General features: G+C 37.6%; 3 protein-coding genes across 16 annotated transcripts in view; 1 reads left to right on the top strand and 2 right to left on the bottom strand.

Annotated features, from left to right (window-relative positions):
• Positions 1 to 2,161: 2,161 nt before the first annotated feature.
• mrpl12 (mitochondrial ribosomal protein L12) lies at positions 2,162 to 12,692 on the bottom strand. The gene is made up of 5 exons (XM_067423633.1): positions 12,559 to 12,692; positions 11,532 to 11,724; positions 8,086 to 8,157; positions 7,170 to 7,307; positions 2,162 to 2,949 (listed from the first exon to the last, which is right to left on the bottom strand). The coding sequence occupies exons 1-5, from the start codon at positions 12,618 to 12,620 to the stop codon at positions 2,833 to 2,835; spliced, it is 582 nt and encodes a 193-aa protein (XP_067279734.1). The 5' UTR covers positions 12,621 to 12,692; the 3' UTR covers positions 2,162 to 2,832.
• A 637-nt stretch (positions 12,693 to 13,329) lies between these two features.
• On the top strand, positions 13,330 to 23,419 carry zgc:103625 (methyltransferase-like 26 B). Of its 4 annotated transcripts, none has more exons than XM_067423599.1 (7): positions 13,332 to 14,262; positions 14,768 to 14,887; positions 17,519 to 17,721; positions 18,104 to 18,266; positions 19,350 to 19,409; positions 20,775 to 20,842; positions 23,190 to 23,412. In XM_067423599.1, the coding sequence occupies exons 3-7, from the start codon at positions 17,522 to 17,524 to the stop codon at positions 23,410 to 23,412; spliced, it is 714 nt and encodes a 237-aa protein (XP_067279700.1). In that variant the 5' UTR covers positions 13,332 to 14,262; positions 14,768 to 14,887; positions 17,519 to 17,521. The 4 variants fall into 4 exon arrangements, with proteins under 4 accessions (XP_067279715.1, XP_067279700.1, XP_067279707.1 ...); XM_067423606.1 differs by having other exon boundaries at positions 14,743 to 14,887; XM_067423620.1 differs by adding an exon at positions 20,963 to 21,041 and having other exon boundaries at positions 13,332 to 14,887; positions 23,190 to 23,329.
• Positions 23,342 to 26,173, bottom strand: part of hgs (hepatocyte growth factor-regulated tyrosine kinase substrate) — a 31,720-nt gene continuing 28,888 nt past the window's right edge. For all 11 annotated transcript variants that reach the window (XM_067423470.1, XM_067423483.1, XM_067423496.1 and 8 more), the window contains one exon: positions 23,342 to 25,163. In XM_067423470.1, the coding sequence (XP_067279571.1) occupies positions 25,068 to 25,163 (96 nt within the window). In that variant the 3' untranslated portion in view covers positions 23,342 to 25,067. The remainder of the gene's footprint in view (positions 25,164 to 26,173) is intronic.

The following is a 26,173-nucleotide window of genomic DNA, read 5'->3' as shown; positions in this document are numbered from 1 at the left end:
TCACGATTTATTGGTTTCAATAAACACCAAGGAGCACTCAGCTGTCGGTTATCTGACTGTCTGTAAAACAATACATAAAATAATAAAGTTAGACTATCACTGCTGCATTCATCTTTTTCAGCCTATAGCCTTCTTAACAATTTATAAAATAAGACATATTGCTAGCTTGTTAATTTCTTTGACTATAGTGCCACTGAGCCTATATTTTAATGTCTTTTTAGATATTGGAATATTTTAAACTCTCAACAAGCATTTCAGTCTTGGCGTGCGCGGTTTTTCGTATGCACGCCATAAAGTGCGTATGCACGTAAAAAACTGCGTAGCATTTGCATTTCATTGCAACTCATTTTGCCGTATGCATTCCACGAGATTTCATGAGATCGTGTTGGATATTTACACAGTAAATTCCTACAAATGTCAAATAATTCAAATAGAACCTGTAGCTGAGGCTTATTTTCTCTAACAAGGAGGGTGACACCAATTAGGCCTTAACATTACATAAAAAAAAATTATGAGCCTTGTAACTCTCCATCCGATGCTGAAGCTCATGGGTAATGCTGGAGTCCACTAATTAATTATGTTAAAACTTGTGTATTTTATTTTCATAATGCTTGAAGATAAGGCTCATGAGAAGCCTACTGTAAGATTGGACGCACCAAGCCGATGAAAAACAGCATTTCTCAGAAAAAATAAAACAGCAATATTGGCTTCCATATAACACAACTGCCGTCTTGTCAATTAACCGGGATAATACATATTTTACAATACTATATTTTGACTGGAATGAACCTCTGTTGATGATTTGCAAGGGTGAGTAGTCTACAGAATATAAAGCAAAAAAACATCAAAACACAAAAACAGGATAGGCTACAATCTCCTGGATAAATGTTGAGTAATGAAGCGCTTAAAGTTTAAAAAATGAACAACAAATGAGAAAAACACTCTAAAAAACAACAACACATGCAGTGTCTGCACTGTAAAAAATTATTTAGAAAAAAAGTTACCTGGTTGCCTTAAAATCGAGTTAATAGAATGAACATTTTTTGAGATTCGACAACCTTTATTAAAAGATTTTTTAAGCGTATTGGGTAATTGTGTGTGTTTTATTTCTGATGACGCAGTGAAACATGCCAAATAGTGCTATTTTCATGATTTATCACATTTTTTATGTGGTTCAGATACAATAATATTTTGAGTTTCTATTTATTAAACAAATTTCCTTCATTGTATCAACTCAAATTTTTAATTTCACTAAACTCAAAATTTTAAGGCAACCAGGTTACTTACTTTTTTAAGTTAAACCAACAATAATTTTTTACAGTGTGTGGCTGTGCTATGCAGAATAAAAAACATGGTGTTTTGCATACATTTTACTTCCTATTCGAAATACATTAGATTAAAAAATTGTGCGTAGTGACCTTTTTACAGTCTATGTTAGTGACACAGGAAAAAAAAGTTAAATTTGTGTCCATGAACACGAATCAATATAGATAACATTTCCATTCAATCCTGACTGAAAAAAACGAACTGCCATGAGACTGGGTTCCTGGGGAAACTTCCTGTGGTGGAAACAAGGCTATGTTTTAAGGTTGTTCAGATTTCTCTGCTTAGGAAGCACACTCAATACGGAATTAAACTCAATTTCATCACTACCAAAAGTGAGAAAATGTTTTACACATTATCAGTGATGCCAATAATTTAGTTAATAAGTAATGCGTTACTCTAATCTGACTTCTTTTTTCCAGTAACGAGTCAACCAGTAATCAGATTGTAACTAATCCAAGTCACTCTTGAGTTACTATTTTAGTCATTTTCCTTAGTAAAACAAAATATATTTTTGCTTTCTTCTTGCATCTCGGGAAGAGTATTTTAGGTGAGTATTTTAGAGTAATTTCAACTTAAAATGTCAGGAGATACATTGTGGATGTTACTGTTAAAAACAGTTGTCATTTCTATGTTGAGTCGGCAGGGGTGTTGTCGGCAACTGCTGAATGTAACTAATAAAATAACTTGTAATACTTAGTAACTTTTAAAATCAAGTAAAGTAACCAAGCTACTTTTTAAAGGAGCAATCAGTAATCCGATTACTTTTTCAAAGTAGCTGTGGCAACACTGATCAAGATGGTTCACACTAAAATAAAAATTGTCCTCATTTATTGACTCGTGTGGTGCCTAGCCTGTATTTTCTTCTGTTGAACACAGGAGGATTTAGCAGAATGTTTAGGGGTCATTTACATAAAATGCATTTTGCAAATCTTGAGATGCTTTTTTAAAAACCATATTTTGCCATTTTTTTTAAGAACAGTGTGTCAAGCCTGAAACACGGCAAAAGATGCAAGGCGGGCAAACACATCTGTCAAGTTTACATAGGACAACAATGGAAAAATAGAAATATCCATTTAAGATTTTCAGAAAGTGTGCAGCGATCATCAATTACACTTTTGGAAAAAGCTGTCTTTTATAATGTATTGATTACAATACGCAGTACAGTATGACATGTTTATTTAACCACAAGCAATGACCATCACATCCCTTTGTCAGGGCACCCCCAGTTTCCTGAGAGACAGCTTCAGAAAGAAAGACCAGCCCAGGACAGCACGTGTGTACCAGACGACAAATGGACGATTCAGTGAGTGGGTGGTGCGTTTGCAGGCTCGGAGCCTGTTAGAGTTCAGTCTGAGTTCACCATCCAGTCTCTTGTGGTCATTTTAAAGGCATTATTTGTTTTCTTCAAATTCCTTTCATCTTCTTTTATACATGTATATATAAAAAAACTAACAAAACGATGACTGACAGGTAACGACTGAGGAAGTAAAGAGCCAGCGCAGATGTTCACTCCAGCACCACAGTGCCTCCTGCTGCTTCAAGTGCTGCTTTCAGTTTTTCTGCCTCATCTTTAAACACATTAGCCCGGATCTCCTGAGGTAGGGACTCCACAAGCTTCTTGGCCTGTAATTTGTAAGGGAAAACAAAAACACATCAGTGAAGGACATTACATCATGATCTAAGATCTTATCTAAGATAAGTGTCATTAATAGGTTGTAGCATTTAGTGAAATGCATTGCTGTCTGCCGCCTTTTGACAGGTCACACATGCCAAGGCCAAAATATTGGCACTGACATATTTGGTTGGGTGCTTCAAACGCCCCCATACACCCCACTCCACAAAACACAGCAAAAACATTCAATATGAGTCAATGTATAATAGTGTTGACCCTTCTTCATAACCTCTGTAATTCACTCTTGCATACTAAATATCCGCTTCTGGGCCAAATCCTGACTGATGGAAATCCATTCTTGCCTCTCAGAGTTGATCACAATTTGAGGGCTCCTGCTTGTCCACTCGCCGTTTGAAGACTAACCACAGGTTCTCTAGGGGATTAAGATCCAAGGAGTTGCCTGGCCACAGATCCAACAGTTCAATGTAACTATCTCCCGAATCACTTCATTATCACTCTTGCCTTGTGACATGGTGCACCATATCAGGCTGGAAAATGCACTGGTCTTCATTAAATTGCTCTCTCGTTGAGAGAAGTTGCTCTCACAGGACACTTTGATGCCATTATTTATGGTAGTAGTTTTTGGGCAGAATTGTGAGCGTCCACTCCCTTGGATTAAAAGCAACTCCACACCTGGATTCTTCACTGTTGTGATGACACGGGACTCAAGGGAGTTTTCACCTTTTCTTCACTGGAAAATTCTTTTTTTAGATGCCCCTCTCTGATGTCTTCATCAGAGAAAATAACTTTGCACAAGTTTTCTGCCAGCCAATCCTTGTAATTCTTGCAGAATTTTAGGCTTGCTGCTAATATTGAGCAAGTTCTGCACTGGTAGTGACGCAAATCCAGAGCAGACAATCTGGGTGCTTCTGAAGCCTTCTTCACTGAAGTTGAACCGCTCTCCTTCAAGTTCTCGATCAATCCAGTAAATGGTTCTTTCATGCACAATATTCTTTGTAACCATTTGCTTGAGGTCATTTTTTTTTATTCCTCACACACAGAGGGTGCATGCATAGACTATGTGTAGTCTAGAAGGTTAAGACTAATGCGCCTACACATTCTGCGGTTAAAACGGGTCTAGAGTTGGGTTTTTTTTTGTTTAAAAGGAACTGTATGTTAGAAAATGTATTTCAATTATTCATAAAATGGCCCTAAATCATGTCAATTTCAAATACTTGTTGTTGCAGCCCTCAGCTGATGTAGATGCTGACATGCTGTGTTTTGGCCTGAAGCTCCGCCCTCCACCTATCATGCTGATCGACCAATCATGGAGTCAATAGTGTTTCGGCATCCAGGTTGCCAGACCTGCTCTAGTTACCACAGCTGCAGATCTACATAGGCTCCTGCAGCCTATCTGGCAACCTCGAGTCAGGGGGGAGGGGGATACACCGCTCCACAGTCATTTGAAAGTGAGTGCATTACCAGTTTTAGCCACAATCTTACATACAGGGAGTGCAGAATTATTAGGCAAATGAGTATTTTGACCACATCATCCTCGTTATGCATGTCGTCTTACTCCAAGCTGTATAGGCTGGAAAGCCTACTACCAATTAAGCATATTAGGTGATGTGCATCTATATAATGAGAAGGGGTGTGGTCTAATGACATCAACACCCTATATCAGGTGTGCATAATTATTAGGCAACTTCCTTTCCTTTGGCAAAATGGGTCAAAAGAAGGACTTGACAGGCTCAGAAAAGTCAAAAATAGTGAGATATATTGCAGAGGGATGCAGCAGTCTTCAAATAGCCAAGCTTCTGAAGCGTGATCATCGAACAATCAAGCGTTACATTCAAAATAGTCAACAGGGTCGCAAGAAGCGTGTGGAAAAACCAAGGCGCAAAATAACTGCCCGTGAACAGAGAAAAGTCAAGCGTGCAGCTGCCAAGATGCCACTTGCCACCAGTTTGGCCATATTTCAGAGCTGCAACATCACTGGAGTGCCCAAAAGCACAAGATGTGCAATACTCAGAGACATGGCCAAGGTAAGAAAGGCAGAAAGTCGACCACCACTGAACAAGACACACAAGCTGAAACGTCAAGACTGGGCCAAGAAATATCTCAAGACTGATTTTTCTAAGGTTTTATGGACTGATGAAATGAGAGTGAGTCTTGATGGGCCAGATGGATGGGCCCGTGGCTGGATTGGTAAAGGGCAGAGAGTTCCAGTCCGACTCAGACGCCAGCAAGGTGGAGGTGGATTACTGGTTTGGGCTGGTATCATCAAAGATGAGCTTGTGGGGCCTTTTCGGGTTGAGGATGGAGTCAAGCTCAACTCCCAGTCCTACTGCCAGTTTCTGGAAGACACCTTCTTCAAGCAGTGGTACAGGAAGAAGTCTGCATCCTTCAAGAAAAACATGATTTTCATGCAGGACAATGCTCCATCACACGCGTCCAAGTACTCCACAGCGTGACTGGCAAGAAAGGGTATAAAAGAAGAAAATCTAATGATATGGCCTCCTTGTTCACCTGATCTGAACCCCATTGAGAACCTGTGGTCCATCATCTAATGTGCGATTTACAAGGAGGGAAAACAGTACACCTCTCTGAACAGTGTCTGGGAGGCTGTGGTTGCTGCTGCACGCAATGTTGATGGTGAACAGATCAAAACACTGACAGAATCCATGGATGGCAGGCTTTTGAGTGTCCTTGCAAAGAAAGGTGGCTATATTGGTCACTGATTTGTTTTTGTTTGGTTTTTGAATGTCAGAAATGTATATTTGTGAATGTTGAGATGTTATATTGGTTTCACAGGTAAAAATAAATAATTGAAATGGGTATAAATTTGTTTTTTGTTAAGTTGCCTAATAATTATGCACAGTAATAGTCACCTGCATACACAGATATCCCCCTAAAATAGCTAAAACTAAAAACTAAAACTTCCAAAAATATTCAGCTTTGATATTAATGAGTTTTTTGTGTTCATTGAGAACATGGTTGTTGTTCAATAATAAAATTAATCCTCAAAAATACAACTTGCCTAATAATTCTGCACTCCCTGTACACTTCCTTTAACTTTAACTAGGAGTGTCGTATATTACATTGTCATGCGCGAAAAGCTGCAAGACATGAAAAATTCTTCCAAAGCAGGTATACAAAAATAATACAGGCATGTATGAATGGCAAAAAAGTTTAAAAAGGCATAAGAAATAACAGATGAAATCAAATAATTCATGAAAATATATGGTGCCCGCAAATACTATAAATATATGGTGGCCAAAAAATAATACAAAAGTTTGTGTATGGAATTATCGTTTCAAAATGGTGATTAAAATTGCAATATTGATAAAACAGAAATAATAATTCAGTCCATATCGCACAGCCCTAATGAAGAGTGCTGTATTTCTCTGAAAACAAATGATATTTAGCAACTCTCCATAGACTTGTGAGCTGGAAAAACCAAACTCTGGTCAGGCCAATCACATCGTGTAAAGAGAGTCGGTGGGCGGGGCTTAACACTGACGGTTCTGCGTATTACTTGTAAACACAGAAGCTGGCGAACGGCGGTCTTTTGAATCGGCTTTGGCCACGACTCTGAAAGACTTGGAGTTAAGCTTTTCTTTGAGAAAAGAACCGCACTGAAATCATTCTTAAAAAAGGAAGATGTGTTCGGAGTTTTGCTTCACGCTCTTCATTGTTTTGGTTGGTTGTAACGCTATCCTTTTGCGTACAAAGGGACTCTGAACAACCATTCACCCCGCCCCTCGGATTGAGCCCTGCCAATGGCATGTTCCCGGACCCAACTTCATCTTGATGTGGGTCTGGCTTGTCAGGCTATAAATACATATAATTAGGTTAGAAAAGATGGCTTTATAAAAGGTAAATATCCCCATAATATATCATCCAATTATCGTTATCAATAAGTATCAAAAATTGAGGAATCATTTTGTCAATAGCGCACACCCCTAGTGAAATTCCGTTAGCAGGTAATTTTGTATCAGAGCCAAGAAAAAAAACTGTGAAATTTGGGTTTTTGTGGCCAATGAAGCTTTTTGCATCTATTTAAAATGCATCTGAACTCTCTGTACAATGTGAATTAACAGCACAACTGAAGCAGCAAATAAAAAAAATACATCCCATACTTTTGGCCATGAGTGTACATAGACAGCAGCTAAATTATGTTTGTCAACAAGAGACGTAAAGATATTTAGATTTATGTAAAACCCCTTACCTGTACAAGATTTATTCCCTCCATGCAGTTCTTGACTTCTTTAATCAGTTTCACTTTATCAGCCGCCTTTAGTTCTGTCAGTTTGACTGTAAAATGGGTTTTCTCTTTCTTGGCAGGTGCCACGTCCTCCTCTACCGCCTGCAAAGTCAGTTAAAACATTATAAACCTCACAAACACTGCAATTTTCCCCCACAAAAGAGTCTTTTCTTTTTCAACAAATGGCCTGGAAAAATTAGGTTTTATTTTCTATCCATTTTCTAAAGGGCTTTCAATTTTTGCAACCGTTTTACCAAAAATCGGGACACACCTAAATACAGCTTAAAACCATAATTTGTGCAATAGATGACGTTTAAGCAGTAATTGGTAAAGTTACATGAACACAATTTACAAATACAAAAGAAAACTTGGGTAACAGGGACTGAAAAACTAAAATGCACAGAATATGGGACACGGCGAATTACCATATTGTTCTGAACATTAGACAACCCTGATTTATAAGCCAACATCACACTGACACAGTATTTCTTGAACACTCATTTTACGTGTATTTGAGCGCCACCTATTGTTGATGGTTTATTATTGACATGTAAAAAAGTAGACCCTGAATATAAGACAAACCCGTTTTTAAGATGTATTTATAAGAAAAACAAAAACCATCTTAAATTCAGAACCATACAGTAATTATTTTATAAAAATTGCATTCATGACTTTTAAAATAATAACATTAGAGAAAGTTGAGAAACTCAACACCTCTAGACAAAACCCATTCTCCATACTGTCTTTTCATGCCTACACCAGGATAATTATACGTTAGATAATAGCTCAAATATACTGTATGTAATCCACACAGGACAGGAGTGTATCATATGGATTGTGCCACATACAGCACTAGTCTAGTCAGACTAGTAAAGTTTACCTCAGCAGCAGCCGGCATTGCCGCCATTGCGCCCATCGACATCATTCCAACATCCTGAATGTTCAGAGTTTTCTGATGGGGACAAAAATACATTTGCATCAATGTTTTTATTTAGAGGATAAGATTACAGCTGTGTAATTTAGTCCAGATTCACAATGATTTAGCAGGTTATTTCAAATTCAGAAACATCATGAATATAGTGAGGAATTTGATTTAATACAAAATATGTTGCTAATAAGACTAATTTTACAATCCCTTTTTGTCTTGCAAGTATTAAAAGGGTAAACATTATTCTTTTGAATTTGATTATTTTCTGTGAATCAGTTCAAGCAGGCCATAGACACAGACACAGTTAAATGTTAATTAAAAGTAAATTAAAATGTATTATAGTTTAAAGGTGCAGTGTGAAATATTTATGAGGATCTATTAACAAATTCAATATAATATACATAACTATGTTTTCAGTGGTGTATAAAGACCTAAACCGTAATGTTTTTATTACCTTAGAACAGTGGTTCCCAAACATTTTGTAGCACGGACCCCTTTCTAATGTTTGATACCTGTCAAGCAGCCCCACCACCTTATTTCGGTTAAACATCACATTTTTAATAGCAATAACTAAATATCCTCTGTATATAAGAAAAAAAATCAACATTTCAGTTGTAATATATATACAGCAGAGTTAGGGGGTTCGGGGGCATGCTCCCCCGATAATTTTATTAAATTTTCTGATCTACATATGACATTTGAAAGCCCAAAAAAATTATGAGAAATAGCTTTAGTAGTCAGTGGGCAGTAAATTATGTCAATTCTCTCTCCTCATCTCCATCACTCCTTATTTTGCCCTGTCTCTTCCCCTCCTAATGCATTCAACAAAGCATACGATAAATTTACAGTTAGAATATTTTTTTTATCTAAAGAAAACATATTCATTAATGTTTCTTGTCCTCTCACATTGACAGTGTATAGTTAATCATCACATGAAATCACATTATAAATTAAACAAAGGTTTATTAGTTTGCCTGATTATTTTTATCGGTACTTTAACATTTTAATCCTAAAACAGCTGCCAAATATGAAATGCTTACTTTAGCTACCACACCATACCTGGAGGAGGTCCATATTCCACGAGTAGGAATATAGCGTGGCCCCTTTAAGAGCTGCGCATTCCCCATTGAACTGCCGGTATTTTGTGTGTGTGCGTGCCGAACTGTGCCGCGATTCACGTAAACAGTGAGAGAAACACGGACTCGAGAGCGCTGTTGTTCAGAAAAGTAACCTGCGTATTAGTTTTAGCCGATTGTAATGTGTTTAGTTCAATAAAACACATGAACTGTAAGCGGTGATGGTGTTAATGATTTACCTGAGCGAGAGTGAGCTGCAGTGCATCGCGCTCAGAGAATGTGCTCAGTGGAAAAAAAAAACGCACTTTTCTTTCGACCTTAAATGAAAAAGGGCAGGGCTTTGACGCAGACGCACTTGTGAAATGAAATGAAAATACGATTTACCATAATTTACTACAGCTTGTAATGTGAAATTTGTATTTATCAGTAATACTCTGACATGTGAAGGTTTAAAAAAAAACCCCGGAAGAGAAGACAATGCTGAATAAAGTCATAGTTTTTGTTATTTTGGACCAAAATGTATTTTCGATGCTTCAAGAGACTCTAATGAACTAACTGATGTCTCATATGGACTACTTTGATGATGTTTTTATTCCCTTTCTGGACATGGACAGTATAGTGTGCATACACTTAGATAGATACGCTCTCGGACTAAATATAAAATATCTTAAACTGTGTTCTGAAGATGAACGGAGGTCTTACGGGTGTGGAACAACATTAGGGGGAGTCATTAATGACATCAATTTCATTTTTAGGTGAACTAACCCTTTAACATACAATCATTGATGAACAATTTAATGAAGAAGAAAACCGCATGAGATCGGATTAGAACTTGGAACATTTGAGACGGTTTACCAAAATACATCGAGGAACTCATATATAAGCAGCGGATGTACGCATTTAATCACTCATGCGAAGAATCTCGGGACTAATAATATATCTGATGCAAATATTGTTTGCAAATAGTCCCAAATAGATTACTTCCCAACTAGAATTAGACCTAGAATTTCGTTCACTGTTCTGTTCGACCTGGTTATGGCCTTGCTCTTGAATTAGTCTCTTTCTTTATTATTTATTATCTAAATTTATTATTTCTGTATTACATAATGATTAGATTTCTATAGGCTATATATATATATATTTTTTTAAATCGAGTAGGCAAGAGAAGCCTATATGAACCATTCATCTTAAGAAAGGAATGTTGATGTTCAGAAGAAACATTCATGTTGAAGAACTGTTAATAATAAAGATTGAGAAGATTGTATCAGTTGTGCTCTAGCCCAGCCTGACCCAGAGTCTACCTCCAGCGGCCCCCATGTAAATTGAGTTTGAGACGCCTGCTCTATGTGCTTTAATAGAGAGGGGTGAGTTTTGCAATGCACAATCCCACAGCTAGAGCGCGCCAAAATTCATATGCAATTAACTTTAGAGCCTTTTGGACACACTGCAGTAAGACTTCAATTATCATAATTACTTCTATTGTCCTTGAAATATGGTTAAAGTTACTGCTGAATGAGCTGACAAGCATTTATGGTAAACTATATCATACTTTAATGTCATTTATATGGAAACATTCAAGCATGAAACATGAAAGTGTGCTCTCCAAGCGCACTTAAGTAGTCTTTTTCAGTAATATTATAATAACTACATCAAGTTTTTTATAGAAAAATACTTCTAAGATTTGAAGTATACTACAAGTGTATAATTACTACATTTTCCCAGAATGTCCAATGAAAATATATGTATGTAACAGTGCTGGGTAGTGATTAATTACATGTAATCTGGAGTACGTAATCAGATTCCTAAAATTAAATACTTGTAATTAGATTATGTTGCATTTTAAAATACTCGTAATCAGTCTAGTTACTTTTTCATTAATTACTTAATATTCACAATTTAGCAGTAAATTGTTCATAATTCAATGATTTCCCTAAATCTCTTAATTTTATCTTTTAAGAACAGCCACTAGATAGACAGCTGTAATCAATATTAAACTAAAATCAATATTCAAATTAATGTGATTAATGACTTAGGTCAATCTGATTACATCACACATTTTAGGTGAAGTAACAGATTACGTTACCAACTACAGTTTTCCTTATTTAATTTTGTATTTTACGGTTTGGAAGCGCCTACTCAGCACATTGTGTATGGTGTCTGTCATAATAATGACTCTGGTGTGTATTAATTAAAATGATGAAATATTCTCCCTTGTGTTTTTTTTTTGTGGGAAACATCATGGTGATCTAGATTTGCATTGGATTTTATTTCCTGCATTAAACTCGATTACTCCGCCGGCGTTTCACACGCAGTGCGCTGTACCTTTAGTAACTCATTGAGGTCGGACACTTCTATGAGCGTGAGGCTGGCGATGTCATTGACGAGCTGTTGGATTTTGGGTGAGTATTGCTTGGGCGCCCCATCAAGAGAAGGTGCTGCAATGGCATCCGTCGGGCTGACGGGGCTGGTCTTGAGTGTTCGCAGGGCACACAGTGCTGTCGTCTGTAGTTTGTGTCTGTGAAATGAGTCCAGTCAGACAACAATCGTGAGCATATAAAGCAGCATCATCATCATCATATAGTGCATGTTGTCTGTCCCTATTAATAATTATATAGTTTTACCATTCAAAAGTTAGGGGCGGTAAAATTTTCTAAAGAAAGCAGGGATGCATTCAATTGCAAAAACCTGATGATCACGTTCTCCGGCATGATCTGAGTACATCCTCAATGAAAGAAAGTGTTGCATTAAACCCCTCAAGCGAATCCTCAGTCAGAATGGTAAGGTTTTGTAACTAATGTTACTAAGGGTTTCTTAACTTAAGGGTGCTAGTAGAGTACCCACAGTTGACCTTTAGCAGTTCCCACTTCCCACGGTCAATGTCACAGATGTACTCTCTTTTGATCAGTGACCCAGTAACAGAAAACATTATTAATTGCACATCTTCAATCCTTTCAAAAGAGCTGTAAAATGACGACAACCCCCAGATTTTCACGTTAGCACCCTTGCACACTAACGTACTAGACATGGAAATTATAGTTATTTATTAACAGAAGTCACGTGACCTTACACATCGGTACACGGTCATTCTTGTTTAGTTACTAGATACAATATCATGGCAGTACATGAATTATAATATTAAAAACACACACTCCTTTACTTCTGACGTCCAGCGATAAATGCATCAGATCTAGTAGCAGAATATTAAAGATGCTGCTCATCTCAGCACATGACACACAGTTATGATCTTAAGATCAGTGTGTGTGTTTTACTGACAGCGATGCTGCGGACACCTCTAGTGTGTGTCGGTTCTCTGCCCTTGAGAGAGGCAGAATTTATCTGCGGCACTTACCGGTGTGTATTGGCGGCGGCCCGCAGCGCTATCCGGACGCAGTGTCTGCTGCAGAACATCATGACCCGAGCTCGCGACTGACCGATTCCGTTAACGACCGAGCACCACTCTTTCGCAGTGTGTGACTGACGGTCCTCCTCTAGCAGAAGCACATGGCGTCCTCCACCGACGCTTCCTGACCTACCCACAAAGCATTGCGACGGAGGTACAAACTTTATTTAAACCACCGTCACAAGCTTTTTCATAAAATGAAACTTCAGGCAAAAATTATAATTCTGTTATCATTTGCTCAACCTTAGTTGTTCTTAACCTATATGAGTTCTCTCTTCTTGTGTTGAACACAAAATATATTCGAAAGAAAGTTGGTTATCAAACAGATTCTGCTCTCCATTGACTACCATAGTATTTTTGTACAGTATGGAAGTTCCATAGTATGAAAAAAATAATAATACTGTGGTAGGCAATGGGGAGCAGATTCTGTTTGATAACCAACTTTCTTTCAAATGAACTATCCCTTTACATAAATGTCAAGTAAACAATGGGCAACAAATATAAAATAAAAATACACAGAAATAGAAACCTACATACATGGGTTATTATTATCAATATAAAATTACAAAAAAAAAAAAAAAAATATATATATATATATATATATATATATATATATATATATATATATATATATATATATATATATATATATATATATATATATATATATATATATATATTAAAGGCACACCATGTAAGATTTTCAAATTAAAATATCCAAAAACCACTAGAGCAATGTTATATTTTGTTGACTTTTGTTTTATCCTAATGTTTTCAAGAATGTTTAAATCCAGAGAAATCAGCTATTTTAATCAGAACAGGAATGTCTGTGCTTCACCTGTTAATAACATCATACCCGCGTTACCCTCGCTTTCTGGTTTTATTTTGTACCGTGGAAACACTAAAGATGCTTTAATATATTATGTGTTTTATTAGACAGTGTGAACAACTGTTTGGACACATTCATCAACAGAAAACTTACATTGTTCTATAGCTAAACAAGAATTTAGTCTTATTATTTAAGTCTTGTTTTCTTGATTTACCATGAGTACCATTAATATAGATCTCGCTCACTGCAGTGTGAACAAGTGTCTCATATTATCCGCTGAGTGAACGCACAGAGTAGCATTATAAGATAACTTTCAACACACACAAATGTGTCTAATATGAAAAACTGCGTTCCCCCTCACACACATAAGTGGAAGAAGCGGAAGCATCAGAAGCTGAAGAAATCCAGGCTTCATCAAGCTGCGCCTTTGTTTTGAATATGCAATCTCTAGCAGTGAAACATTACATATTTATAAAATGTTTATGGACCATGAGCCTTGTCAGACTCTAAGAAACAGCAGGTTACCTTTAGAATTAGCTATAAAAACAAAGTATTAACTGATGATGAAATTTGATGGAAGCTGATTAAAACAAAAGGTTAGGCTATTTAAAGGTCATCTATAAATGTGATTTGCACTCTCTGTATAATTCATTGTCATAATTATCTTGAGGTGAAACATTTGTCTTTTGGTTATGCAGAATTTAAGAGGATTACTTCAGCGATTAGCATATGTATCAGTAGAAACCCTGGAGTATATTCGAATGAAGATCGCACTCACAGCTCAGCTCGCAGCTGCAGGCAAACGGTGCGGCCAGCGGAGCAAAGTAAGTGTTTTAACTTCTCAAATTAATTCCTATGAAAGTTAATCTTCCAAAGTCATGAACTGAAAACGCCCCAGACTGAACACGCGCTGTGAATCTATGCTGCGAGTGCCGCTTTTACCCCACCTCTCATCAGGAGCTCATTCAGCTCATCACTAATGTATGTAATTTGACTCCTGCAGCGTTTGAGCTGTGTGACACTCCCTCAGCGGCTAAATCACATATTGAACAGACACGTTCAGTTTTTAATTGTAGTATCTGTTCTCTAACTGAACTGATTTTATGAAAATGAACGCGGTCGGGGAAGTGAAAGTGATCCAGTGATTTAGTAGCGGTGGCTTTGGGAGTGGCCTCGTAGGGCAGCAAAGCATTCTGGGAATTGTTGTCTTTCATCCCCATGAGACAAAAATAAATGTTCTGTCTTTTCTCAGTCTAGAAAGCATCAAATTAAAAAATAATTTCACATTTCTACTAATGACCTAGTTCAAATACAGAGTAATCTTCCCAGTGCTGAAGTACCCTTAAGGGGAGGAGCAGACAGAAGCTTCTTACCCGGGAAATCTCCTGATCCATCTGCCGTTCATCCCTGAGCTCTTCCACTGCAAGACCGGACAACAGCGCATGCAGCGTGAGTATCAGCAACAGATTTGTCATGTGTCGCTCAATTCTGTTTCTAAAATGATAAACTACAAAGTTCTTAGTTTTACCAAGAAATGGTTTAATTAAAAGTGGCCAACAGTTTCTTAATTCATGGAAATTAGCCCATATTTTGGCATGTCATGTTCTGGGTGGCTGTAGTATGGAATAGATGAATAAAAAAACAACAGATAACGAATATCAAAGTATGTGTGTAACTTGCAGAAATGCGTTAATGAATTATAAAACATTTTATTTGTGAGATTATGTTATCACAGTATTGACATAAAGCAAATCTATCCATGTGTTATAAACTAAAGGTATAATGTCCCCACTCAGAGTAATCCACCTCGTCTATGTTTTTTATTTTGTAGCACAATGCACACCTCTTTAATGTGTGGTCATTTAAAATACTGACTACAAAAAGTAAGCATAATGCAAGCACTGTCGTCGTTGTAATATTTCACTGTAGCAGTTGGAATCGTATATGATAAGTCATTAGTTAAAGCTAATGCTGTAATCCTATATTATTATTAGAAGTAGGAGTAATATTTTTTTCATTACTTTACAGTTGGCATGAAACGGTAGTTGCAATAGTCTTTTTTCCTTATAGTGACGTATATGCATTATGTGAGTGAAATGACTTCTCGAACAAGAACAAATGTAGGACAGGGCTTGATTTTGGTGGATCTCATGTGAGTGACAGGTTGCCCCGCCCTCATGCCAGTAAACACATCATCAGAGAAGAGATGACGCTGTAGGAGGAAGGGAAGTTATTTTGATTAAAGTTTACAAGGCACACGGGTAAACAGTTTATAAGAAAAACTCATTTTTGTTTTATTCTATAAACACTACAACATCTTTCCCAAATTCCAAATAAAAATATTGTAATTTAGAGCATTTATTTGCCGAAAACAACAACTGGTCAAAACAACAAAAAAGATGCAGTGTCATCAGAACTTGAATAAGAAAATAAGTTAATATTCATTTTTAAACAACACAATACTAATGTTTAAACTTAGGAAGAGATAAGAAATCGATATTTGGTGGAATAACCCTGATGTTGAATCACAACTTTCATGCGTCTTGGCATGCTCCAGTATTTCACATTGATGTTGGGTGACTTTATGCCACTCCTGGTGCAAAAAATCACGCAGCTCGGATTTGTTTGATGGCTTTGTCCATCCATCTTCCTCTTGATCACATTCCAGAGGTTTTCAATGGGGTTCAGGTCTGGAGATTGGGCTGGCCATGACAGGGTCTTGATCTGGTGGTGCTCCATCCACACCTTGATTGACCTGGCTGTGTGGCATGGAGCATTGTCCTGCTGGAAAAACAAGTCCTCAGAGTTGGGGAACATTGTCAGAGCAGAAGGAAGCAAGTTTTCTTCCAGGACAACCTTGTACGTGGTTTGATTCATGCGTCCTTCACAAAGACAAATCTGCCCGATTCCAGCCCTTGCTGAAGCCCCCCCAGATCATCACCGATCCTCCACCAAATTTCACAGTGGGTGCGAGACACTTTGGCTTGTAGGCCTCTCCAGGCCTCCGTCTAACCATTAGACGACCAGGTCTAACCATTGGACAAAGCTAATAATGGGACTCATCAGAGAAGATGACCTTACTCCAGTCCTCTACAGTTCAACCCTTATGATCTTTTTCAAACCTCAGCCTGGCTCTTCTTTGCCTCTCATTGATGAAGGGCTTTTTTCTAGCTTTGCACGACTTCAGCCCTGCCCCAGAAGCCTGTTTCGAACCGTCCTCGCCAGGCACTTTACCCCAGCTGCCTTTTGCCATTCTTTTTGGTCACTTGATGTCATCCTACGGTTGTTGAGTTAGCAGTCCTTCCTGTCAGTGGAGAGTCGCCCTCTGCCGGTCTGCTTTGTTGTCCCCAATGTCTGCTGCTTGACCTTGTTCTTATGAACCTCCATCTTTGAAATTTTAAGGATGAAAGCAACCTGACGCTCACTATATCCCTCTGCCAGTAAAGCCAGAATTGAACCCTTCTTTTCCTCACTCAAATGTTTCCTTTTCACCTTTTTTGGCATGGTGAATAGACATTGATGACCACAGAAGTATTTTGTTATACTTTTCCTTATTAAATAAGATTTGTTCTGGAGATCACCTGATCAGCACCTCATTCAGTAGAACGAGGTGTGCCTGTGATACACTGGAATGGAATAGCTTCCATACTTGTAGAGATGCTGAGTTAAGAAGAAAAAATGCAGTGGTCTCTTAATTTTTTTCCAGAGCTGTATATCCAAGTGAAACGGCTTCTCGAAAGAATAAAGGTTGGGTGGGGCTTGATTTTGTTGCTGGGAAACTGATTGGATGGTTGTGGTTTGCTATTGGTGGACAGGATACCTTCTCATCAGAGAAGAGAAAAGATGAGGTGCAAGAGGGAGCGGGAGTGATTTTGATTACGAGGACACATGATTTTTATTTTTAATGGTGTGCATGCAAATCATTTATAATAAAAACTGCAAAAAACAAACATCCAATATCCGTTTTGATGTCATGGCGACTTTAATTACCGCCACAACCTCAATGGCCTTGATCGACCACTTACATACAGTAAACATTTTTTTAAAAATCTGGCAAAAGTATGTTGCTTTCTGTTGCAGATCATGCTGCTCTCGCCGGCGGCCGAGCGGAGTCAGGACAGCTTGCTTTCGGTACTGTGGGAGATACTGGAGGATCAGTCTCATCGTGAGCTGTTTGGCCTTGAGTTAGGATCTGGTACCGGCCAGCATGTGGTGCACTTCGCTCAGGAAATGCCCTTTGTCACATGGCAGCCGTCAGACATCAAGGAGGAATCACGAAACAGGTACACCAGCTGTTGTTCTTGTTACTGTATTATAAATGTCATTACTTTGAGCCATATACACTCTTAAAAAAAGGTGCTTTATAGTGTGTTAGTGTGTGTGTGTGTGTGTGGGGGGGGTCTTTTAGAGGCTGTTTTTATTGGAATGTTTTTTGCAGAACTAAAAATTATGACATCTAGAGCGGGGCAAACAATATTTTGAAATTGGACTGCAGTACACATTTCACCCACTAGCTGTCATTCTTACATACAGCACCTTTAAAAGTACAGAGTTTGGTACCCAACCCTAATAGCATCACTTTGAAAACCCAGTTTTGGAACGTTCCTTTTTAAGAGTGTATTATGGAGTGATCTGGATTTGTAGCGTAACGTAACTGTGCTGCAGTATCAGAGCTTATATTGGGGCCACTAAGGCAAAAACGGTGCTGGAGCCGGTGCATCTGGATGCCAGTGAACCCTGGGAGAAATGGGCAGGACTGCCACGAAGCTCCTGTGACATTATCATAGCAATCAACCTGCTTCAATACAGCCCCTTCAGCACTGCAGAGGTAAGACACCTACACACACTGATCTGCTTATATATATAGAAAAAGTCTCAGATGCATAAGTGAGCATCTCATTTCTATTTTAAAGGGGTGGTTCTGTGTTTTTTTCTAGGCTTGGTTGTGTTTATGGGGTGCAGTATAACATGTCTTAATACTTTTTTCTTTTTTTAAAACCTCGTATTTTTCTTATATTTTACCTTTATTCCTCACCTCTGTCTCTGCTGTCCGTCTGTTGAACGGCTCTTTTGCTTCCTGCTTCTATGAAGCCCATCCCTCCGAAAAGCGCAATGGTCTTAGATTGGTCAGACGCATGTCTGTAGCACACTAGCCTACTGCAACAGCTCTCTCTTCGTAATGACTGCGACGTGACCTCGTCCACTTTGTTGTGTTCGCGGGGGCAGTGTTTATGTTAATAGCAAGGGTTTATGATGTCACCAACCCGGGAAGAAGCTTGTTGTAGTCCAAACCGGCCATTTTTGTAAGCAATAAACTGCAATAACTTATCTCCAGACAATATCTCCGTTTGCATTGACCTTTCAGCGCTGTAACTTTGCAGATACTGTTTATGCTCAAGCAGCAACATTACACACTAACTAAAGTTAAAAAGTGACATCGCATGCAACCACCCCTTTAATATATTATAAAATATACGTCTGTGATGCAAAGCTGGATTTTCAGTCAGTTTCGCACGATCCTCCAGAAATAATTGATCATTAATGGATCATTCTTTTTATTATCAATGTGGAAAACAGTTGTGCTGCTTAAGTCACGAGTGGTTTCAGGATTCTTTGATTAATAGAAAGTTCAAGAGAACAGAAATTCAAATCAATGTAATGCATCATTGAGGAAATTAATTCTTTTCAAAAACTTTTGAACAGAAGTGTATTCAATGTAGGCCTACAGTATATGGTATAAAGTCATCTTGTCTTTTCTAGCTTGCTGTGAGTGAAACAGCTTCTCCAATAAGAGCAAATGTAGGGCGGGGCTTGATTTTGCCCATGGGGAGTTGATTGGATGGTTGTGGTTTGCTATTGGCTATCTAAAACATAATATAAAATTACATTTATTGTAATATTGTATCCACAGGGTGTGTTTAAAGGATCTGGGCAGATTCTGAAACAGAATGGACTTCTAATGACTTACGGAGTGAGTGAGTTAATCTCATTTCTAATGATGGGCGATTTCTAAACATTGCTTCATGAACCCAGTCAGAACATTGGCTAACGTTCTCTGAAAGTTCTCTCAGTTATCAAAAAAACGTTCTCGCAGTAACGTTATTAGAACGTTGTGCCAACGTTATTTGCTATTGAGAAACGTTCTAAAAACGTTAGCTATGAAACGTTATTCTTACATTGTTAGTGGAACGTTTTAAAAACGTTACTACATTAAAACAAGTATTAGTCATTACAAATTAGTCATACAGCTTTTTTCTCAAACTTCAGATACATAATTTGTATATCCAGAGACAACTTAATGACACTTAAATGCTATTTTCGTGTATATATTAATTTTTTTTACAATCAGAAGAAAAATCTAGTAAACAAAATTATGTATTAATTTATAAATGTAATATAAATATAAAAGTAAATTAAAAAATTGGTTTGAGCTTTTTTTTAAGAAAGAATAAGATGTCAATAAACAAAAGCAAGTACATTAAAGGAGAAAACAGGAATATTTTATTTGATCATACTCCACACCCACCACGTTATTTAACGTTCTTAGAACCTAATGAGAACGTTAACACAACGTTCCACAAACTAGACATTTCAACGTTCCTAGAACATTCAAAAACGTTTTTAGAACTTAATGGGAACGTTAGGGAAACGTTCTTATAACCTAAAATTGTTAGCTGGGAAGCTGCAAAACCTTTACGAATCTTTTTTTTCTTTTCTTTTTTCAATCAGTAGTTAAGAGTGTGTATCAAACTATAGATATAATAAATCATTTATTGTGTCTATGTCTCAAACATCGAAGGTCACATGATTTCAGTAATGATTGACAGCGATGATCTGTGAACCCATGAATCTTGCGGCGAACAATTACACCTGATCTCTCGTCAGTTTTTAAAATTTGTTGACGTTCGAGACATTAGTATAAAAGAATAATACCTTTAAATAGTCTCTTATTGGCCTATCTGAGCCATCCATGGAACAAACATAACAAGCCCTGAAAATTAATAAAATAACACATTAATACAGACACTTGATATTTAATCTTATAAGATGATTAGTAATTACATTTGATTGATTTTACTTTAAATATAACATTTGCAGTGGGCTTGTAAAATGAGTTTTTGTTGTATTTTCACTGTTCTGACCAGCAGAGGCCGCAAGCTTGTGGCGTTTCGAACACTTTAAAACACTGAATCATTTTATGAAGCAATTGGTTCAATTGATTCGAAGCTTTGAACAGCTTAGAATCTCCCATCATCACCACTATGTCATCCAAAACTTTTAACACAAGACAAATCTCAGTATAAACATGATAACCTTCATAATGCATGTCTCTCAGCCGTACGCTATCAATGGCACCATCACTCCCACCTGCAATGAACAACTGGACCAGACATTACGCCAAATGTGGGTTTTCATACTTTTCCCTCTCATTTCAAGATCATATATATATATATATATATATATATATATATATATATATATATATATATATATAGACACGAGTTTCATTTTTGCTGTCATTAGGAATCCGGAGTGGGGTCTTCCAGACATCGATGTGCTCAGACAGCTGGCCTTCAGTAATGGGATGAGAATGGAGCGCATGGTGAGGGATGCTCAGTTTCATTTTTGAAGCCTTAAAGAGGACATATAATGATTTTTAATGTTTTCCTTTAGTGCGTTATAAATGTATGTCTGTTTGTGTATGTATAAGATCTGCAAAGAGCAAACAAAGGCCACAAAGGGAACAGACAACACTGGTCTAGACATGTCTAAATTATATACTTTGATCCAAGTCCCGAGATTACTTCCGTAAATATCTACGTCACAATGGGTCACATTAGCATAATAGCACCCGCGCATCAGAGAATTGTAATGTCATCGCCATGTTGGTCGTTTCAATCTGATTGATCACCAAAATTTTCAGAATCCGAAAACCTGACCACATAATCAACCGTACGTGTTTACAATGGCCAAAAGCGCACGATTATGGTAACCTAAAGCATGTGAAACACCCTTTTTTAGCCAATCACAACACGCTGAGACCCGGTGTGTGGCCAGACACTCTGCACTTTTCAGGAGGTGGGGCTTTGTAGAAATCTGCATGTTTCAGAAAGACTGGGAATAGAGAATAATGTACAGTATGTGAAAAATGGCTTTTGATTTTGAACATTGATGCATTTGAACCTATTCGAGTACAACTGTAAGGCCGCCCAAATCGTCCCAAAGGAGGCAAACGATCGGCGGGTGAAGGTCGCTGCGCGTTCGTCTTTTCAGCGGGGAAAAGGGGGTTTTATTCCAATTCCTCGTTATCTGACTCCATTTAATGATAATTTAGAATTTGGGTTAGAATGCCATTTGGTTATTTGGTCATTCTTTTTTAATAGTTTAACTACACATTTAATTATTCCGTTTAACCCTTTGTTGAAATTATACCCAACCTGAATAATTCCAGAGCAAGTCAGAATCAATCAAAAGTGTAACAATTTATTTAACAGTCAGGTAAATGTATAAAGCCAATTACATAATCAATTCAAATGTAATCCATATATAACATCAAATACTCTGAAGTAAAGAATGAAATGTATACCTGACTTCTGAAAATTACATAATGCTGGCTATCTTGAGACATCCAGCATTACGGGCTGACCGGTTTAAAGTGTCAAGCCTTGAGCTCTTTGCAACATTTCCTTAAATACCCAGAAACAAATGCACAAACTCTTTCAAATGTAAACACAAGCTCACAATGGGACTTTGCATTGATCAAGACTTGTATTGATGCAAAGGCCAAATGGTTGAAAGCCACACCCACCATACACCAAGGAAAGATATCTCTAAACTCTTAAAACATTGATTATCTTTTGGTTAACTTCTGTGGGGGTTAAGATATTTGTAACAGTCGCACTGAGACATTTCAAACGATATCAAACACATATGATACTCTATCGTGTGGATTGACATTGTAATATAGAGATTCTGGATGCATTTTCAGTCTCAGCATGAGAGATGGAATGAATTGGGGGAGAGTGAGTCAATAGGGAAAGATGTAGATTAGCTGATAGTGAGGTGAGACTTGCGTCTCCATTGGTGTGTGAGGGACAGTTCAGATGTTAATTTCCTTGATTTTCTCAGAGAGTCCTTGTTCTTCATTCAGACATTTCGGCATATACTAGTTTTTTCAGTCTTGCACAACCAAGAAAAAAAAAAAATTTATTCGAAAAGAAAATTATGCCTATTTTGATATGAAGACCATTTTGCGCATACATGTAATAGACGTGCCAGGTGCGAAAGCTTGACAGGTATCGCAACAGTAGGAGGGCAGGGCTTAGCGAAGGGCGAATTAAGCACATTTTCCCCAATCATGTTCATTATCATGATGCATTTGACTGTTTATTTTGTAATTCTCAGTGAGAATTTTCTTTTATTATTCACATTGCAATATAATACTACAATAATATACAAATTCAGAATCACTTCACCGTTGAATTCACACTGCAGTAATAGGAATCCATGATTATTATTGTTTTTGTAACAGGATTTAGGGCTTTTAATGGCTAAATTATGAAAATGTTGCAACACATCAAATCTTAATGGTCTTAAATACAGGTAATTTCATTTCCTTTAAGCAAAACATAATTTCTCGTGATGATATTAGTAACAAGACCAGGAACAGGTTTCATGCGATTCACTAATTTCTGTCGACTGAAAAACCTTAAAAACAGAATTAACTAATAACCTGTTCATTATTCAACAGATCGAGATGCCGGAGAGCAACAAAAGCCTCATCTTCAGAAGACTGTAAGGAATCCATTCATTCAGAGAACATGGATCCATTTCCCAGGGCCATCAAAACAGCCATCAGCCATTCACCTTCTATTAGTCAGTCACTTCAAACACACAAACGGCACAGATTTACATTGTTTTATTGTGCACATACTTTCAGAGACAAGAAAAGAAACATTTCCACTAATGCATGACCAATAAAAGAACAAGATATTTATTAAATATGATTTTTAAAATTACTTTTTTTAATATGAGGCAGATCAGTATGGAACAAAGATGATATTAAAGGGGTTACAGAAGTCACCGGTTGTGTGTATGTGTGTGTCGCATGCACTGTTCAAATCATCCAAAAGCTGTCCATCTCTCTTCAAAATCATCCGCAACCACTGTTAAAAAATAGACTTCCTTTGTCTGCCGTTGACGCTCAATTTTACACTGCAATTAATTGGTCCTGAAACTGCGGCTTTGAGATCGATCGATTCGTCTGGTTCTGAACCCCTGGCTATGCCACTTAGAGCAAAGACGAACGTATGTGACGTCTTGCGTGCATTACTTGGAAACACCAGCCTGTTAACTTCGAATAGATTGGTGATATGTGAATGGCAGGAACGTTCACATCTTATTGGCTGTTAATTATACGACAGAAGCCAATGTGTGCACCATCTACCGCATAAATCATTAGCGAGGATTCCACGACACTGATCCTAAACGCAGAGCTTCTGAAATACTTCTAGAATCGCAAACGATGGTTGTCACATGATCTTTTTAGAGCAAACGGTGCCTCAGTGACCTCTGCTAAAGCCAGCAAGAAAAAAATGGCTGTTACATATTCACTCATGCAAACACATTTTAAGAAAATATGAGACACAGGATGGTTATGTTGTCTTTTTAAATCATATGGTGTTTGTTTCTCTATAGTACGAATGACTATCTTCCCTTAAGCTCGGTTTTATAAGGAAAGGCTGCATCTGAAAAGATCTAGAGTTAGCAATAGGGTGAATCTCTCGAGCTCATGTCCTGGTCATATTTATGGAAACTCATTTCAAAATTAAAATTATGAGATACTCAAGTCATAATTATGAGATACTCAAGTCATAATTATGAGACGCAATTATGATGTAAAAAGTCAAATTAATTTAGCTAACTTAACTAAATTATGACCATCATAACATCCACTTTTGAGATGCGATAAAGAAATGATGAGATACTGTCAAATTAGACGTCATCATTAAAATGTTTTATTTTAATTTGAACATTTTAACTCAATTATGACTATCAAAACATTGAATTGAGACACTCAGTCAGTCAAAATTTACATAAAAAGTCCAATTCAATTAGTCAATTATAAATTTTTAACTCAACGATGACCTTCATAACATCAACTCTTGAGATGCGAGAGAAATTATGAGATACTAAGTCAAACTTGACAAGTCAAATTAAAGTGGCATATAACTTTTTAGCATCATAATTTCAACTTTTGAACCATTGTGTAGAACTACTTTTGCCGAGTATGGGGTGAGAAGGCAATTTTAATTATCATTAAAATGAGAAAGGTCTAAAAAAAGGGCTTAGTTTTCTCTAAGGGGGGAAAGTATGAACCAGACATTGAGTTGTGAGATTCATCCAGTTGAGAGACAAAGGTTCCTCACCAGCTCCATCTGTAGCCTCTCCTTCGTTTAAAGAAACAGGGAAGGGGACTTGGACAGCCAGATGCTTTTACTATATTTGTACACTTCTTGTGGAGCATTGTGAAGCGAGAGCAAGTGGAGGATAATGAACCCAGAAACGGCAGGGTTGACTGTAGTGTGCTGGACCTGGGGGGTGGGGGGGAAAGGCATATGATGTGCGATCAGTCAAATGAAATGAGCTGAGCCTCCGCACTGCCCGGAGGAGCCTGCGGGTGCTGCTGTTGTGACTGCTGCTGCGGACCACCAGGGGGAGCCATCTGTTCAAAAACATCCACAAACAACTTGATTTAGAATAAAGTAGTGCCCACACACTTTTCAGCACCCTTGGTTCTAGAAGTACTTTTTCCATCCATTTTTCCAATATGGATTTTAAAGGAACAGACCACATTTTTTGAAAATGGGCTCATTTTCTAACTCCGCTCGAGTTAAACAGTCAAGTTTTACCGTTTTCGAATCCATTCAGCCAAACTCTGGGTCTGGTGGTAGCACTTTTCGCATTGCTTATTCTGATTAGAATGTTAGCATCTCGCTCAAACATGACCAAAAGGTTTCCATAAATTTCCTATTAATAACTTGACTCTTCTGTAGTTACATCGTGTACTAAATGCAACAGAAAATGAAAAAGTGATTTTCTAGACCAATATGGCAAGGAACCACTCTCTCATTCTTGTGTAATAATCAAGGAACTTTGCTGCCTTAACCATGGTTGCAGCGGTGCTATGATATTCCCTAGCATGCTCTTTGTGCAAGCCAAGTATAGCAGGTTGTCGTTGGTCATGTTGACGGAAGTTAGCCTAATTTCAGGCGCTGTGTGATATCATTGCGCCGCTACACCCATGGTACGGCAGCAAAGTTTCTTGATTATTACGCAGGAATGAGAGATATAGTTCCTAGCCATATCGGTTTAGAAAATCACAATGTCCATCTGTCTTAGTACACAATGTACCTACAAAAGAGTTTCAAGTTTTAAACAGGAAAAATACGGAAACTCTTTGGTCATGTTTGAGCGAGATGCTAACGGTCTAATCCGATTCATTTAATTATGCTAAGCTATGCAAAAAGTGCTACTGCCAGACCTAGATAGGCTGAATGGATTCAAAAATGGTAAAACTTGACTGTTTAACTTGAGGGAAGATGGAAAATTAGCCCATTTTCAAAAAAAGTGGAGTGATCCTTTAAAAACTGTTGTTATATGAACCAAGCCAACCATCAATGAGGTGAAATCACAACATTACAAACTTTGATTTGAAGATCTGCTTGAAAAACA

This window comes from Pseudorasbora parva, chromosome 2, assembly GCF_024679245.1.
Source record: "Pseudorasbora parva isolate DD20220531a chromosome 2, ASM2467924v1, whole genome shotgun sequence".
Taxonomy (NCBI): Eukaryota; Metazoa; Chordata; class Actinopteri; order Cypriniformes; family Gobionidae; genus Pseudorasbora; species Pseudorasbora parva.
The sequence above is the reverse complement of the archived record's forward strand: the minus strand, read 5'-3'. Positions and strand labels throughout refer to the sequence as shown.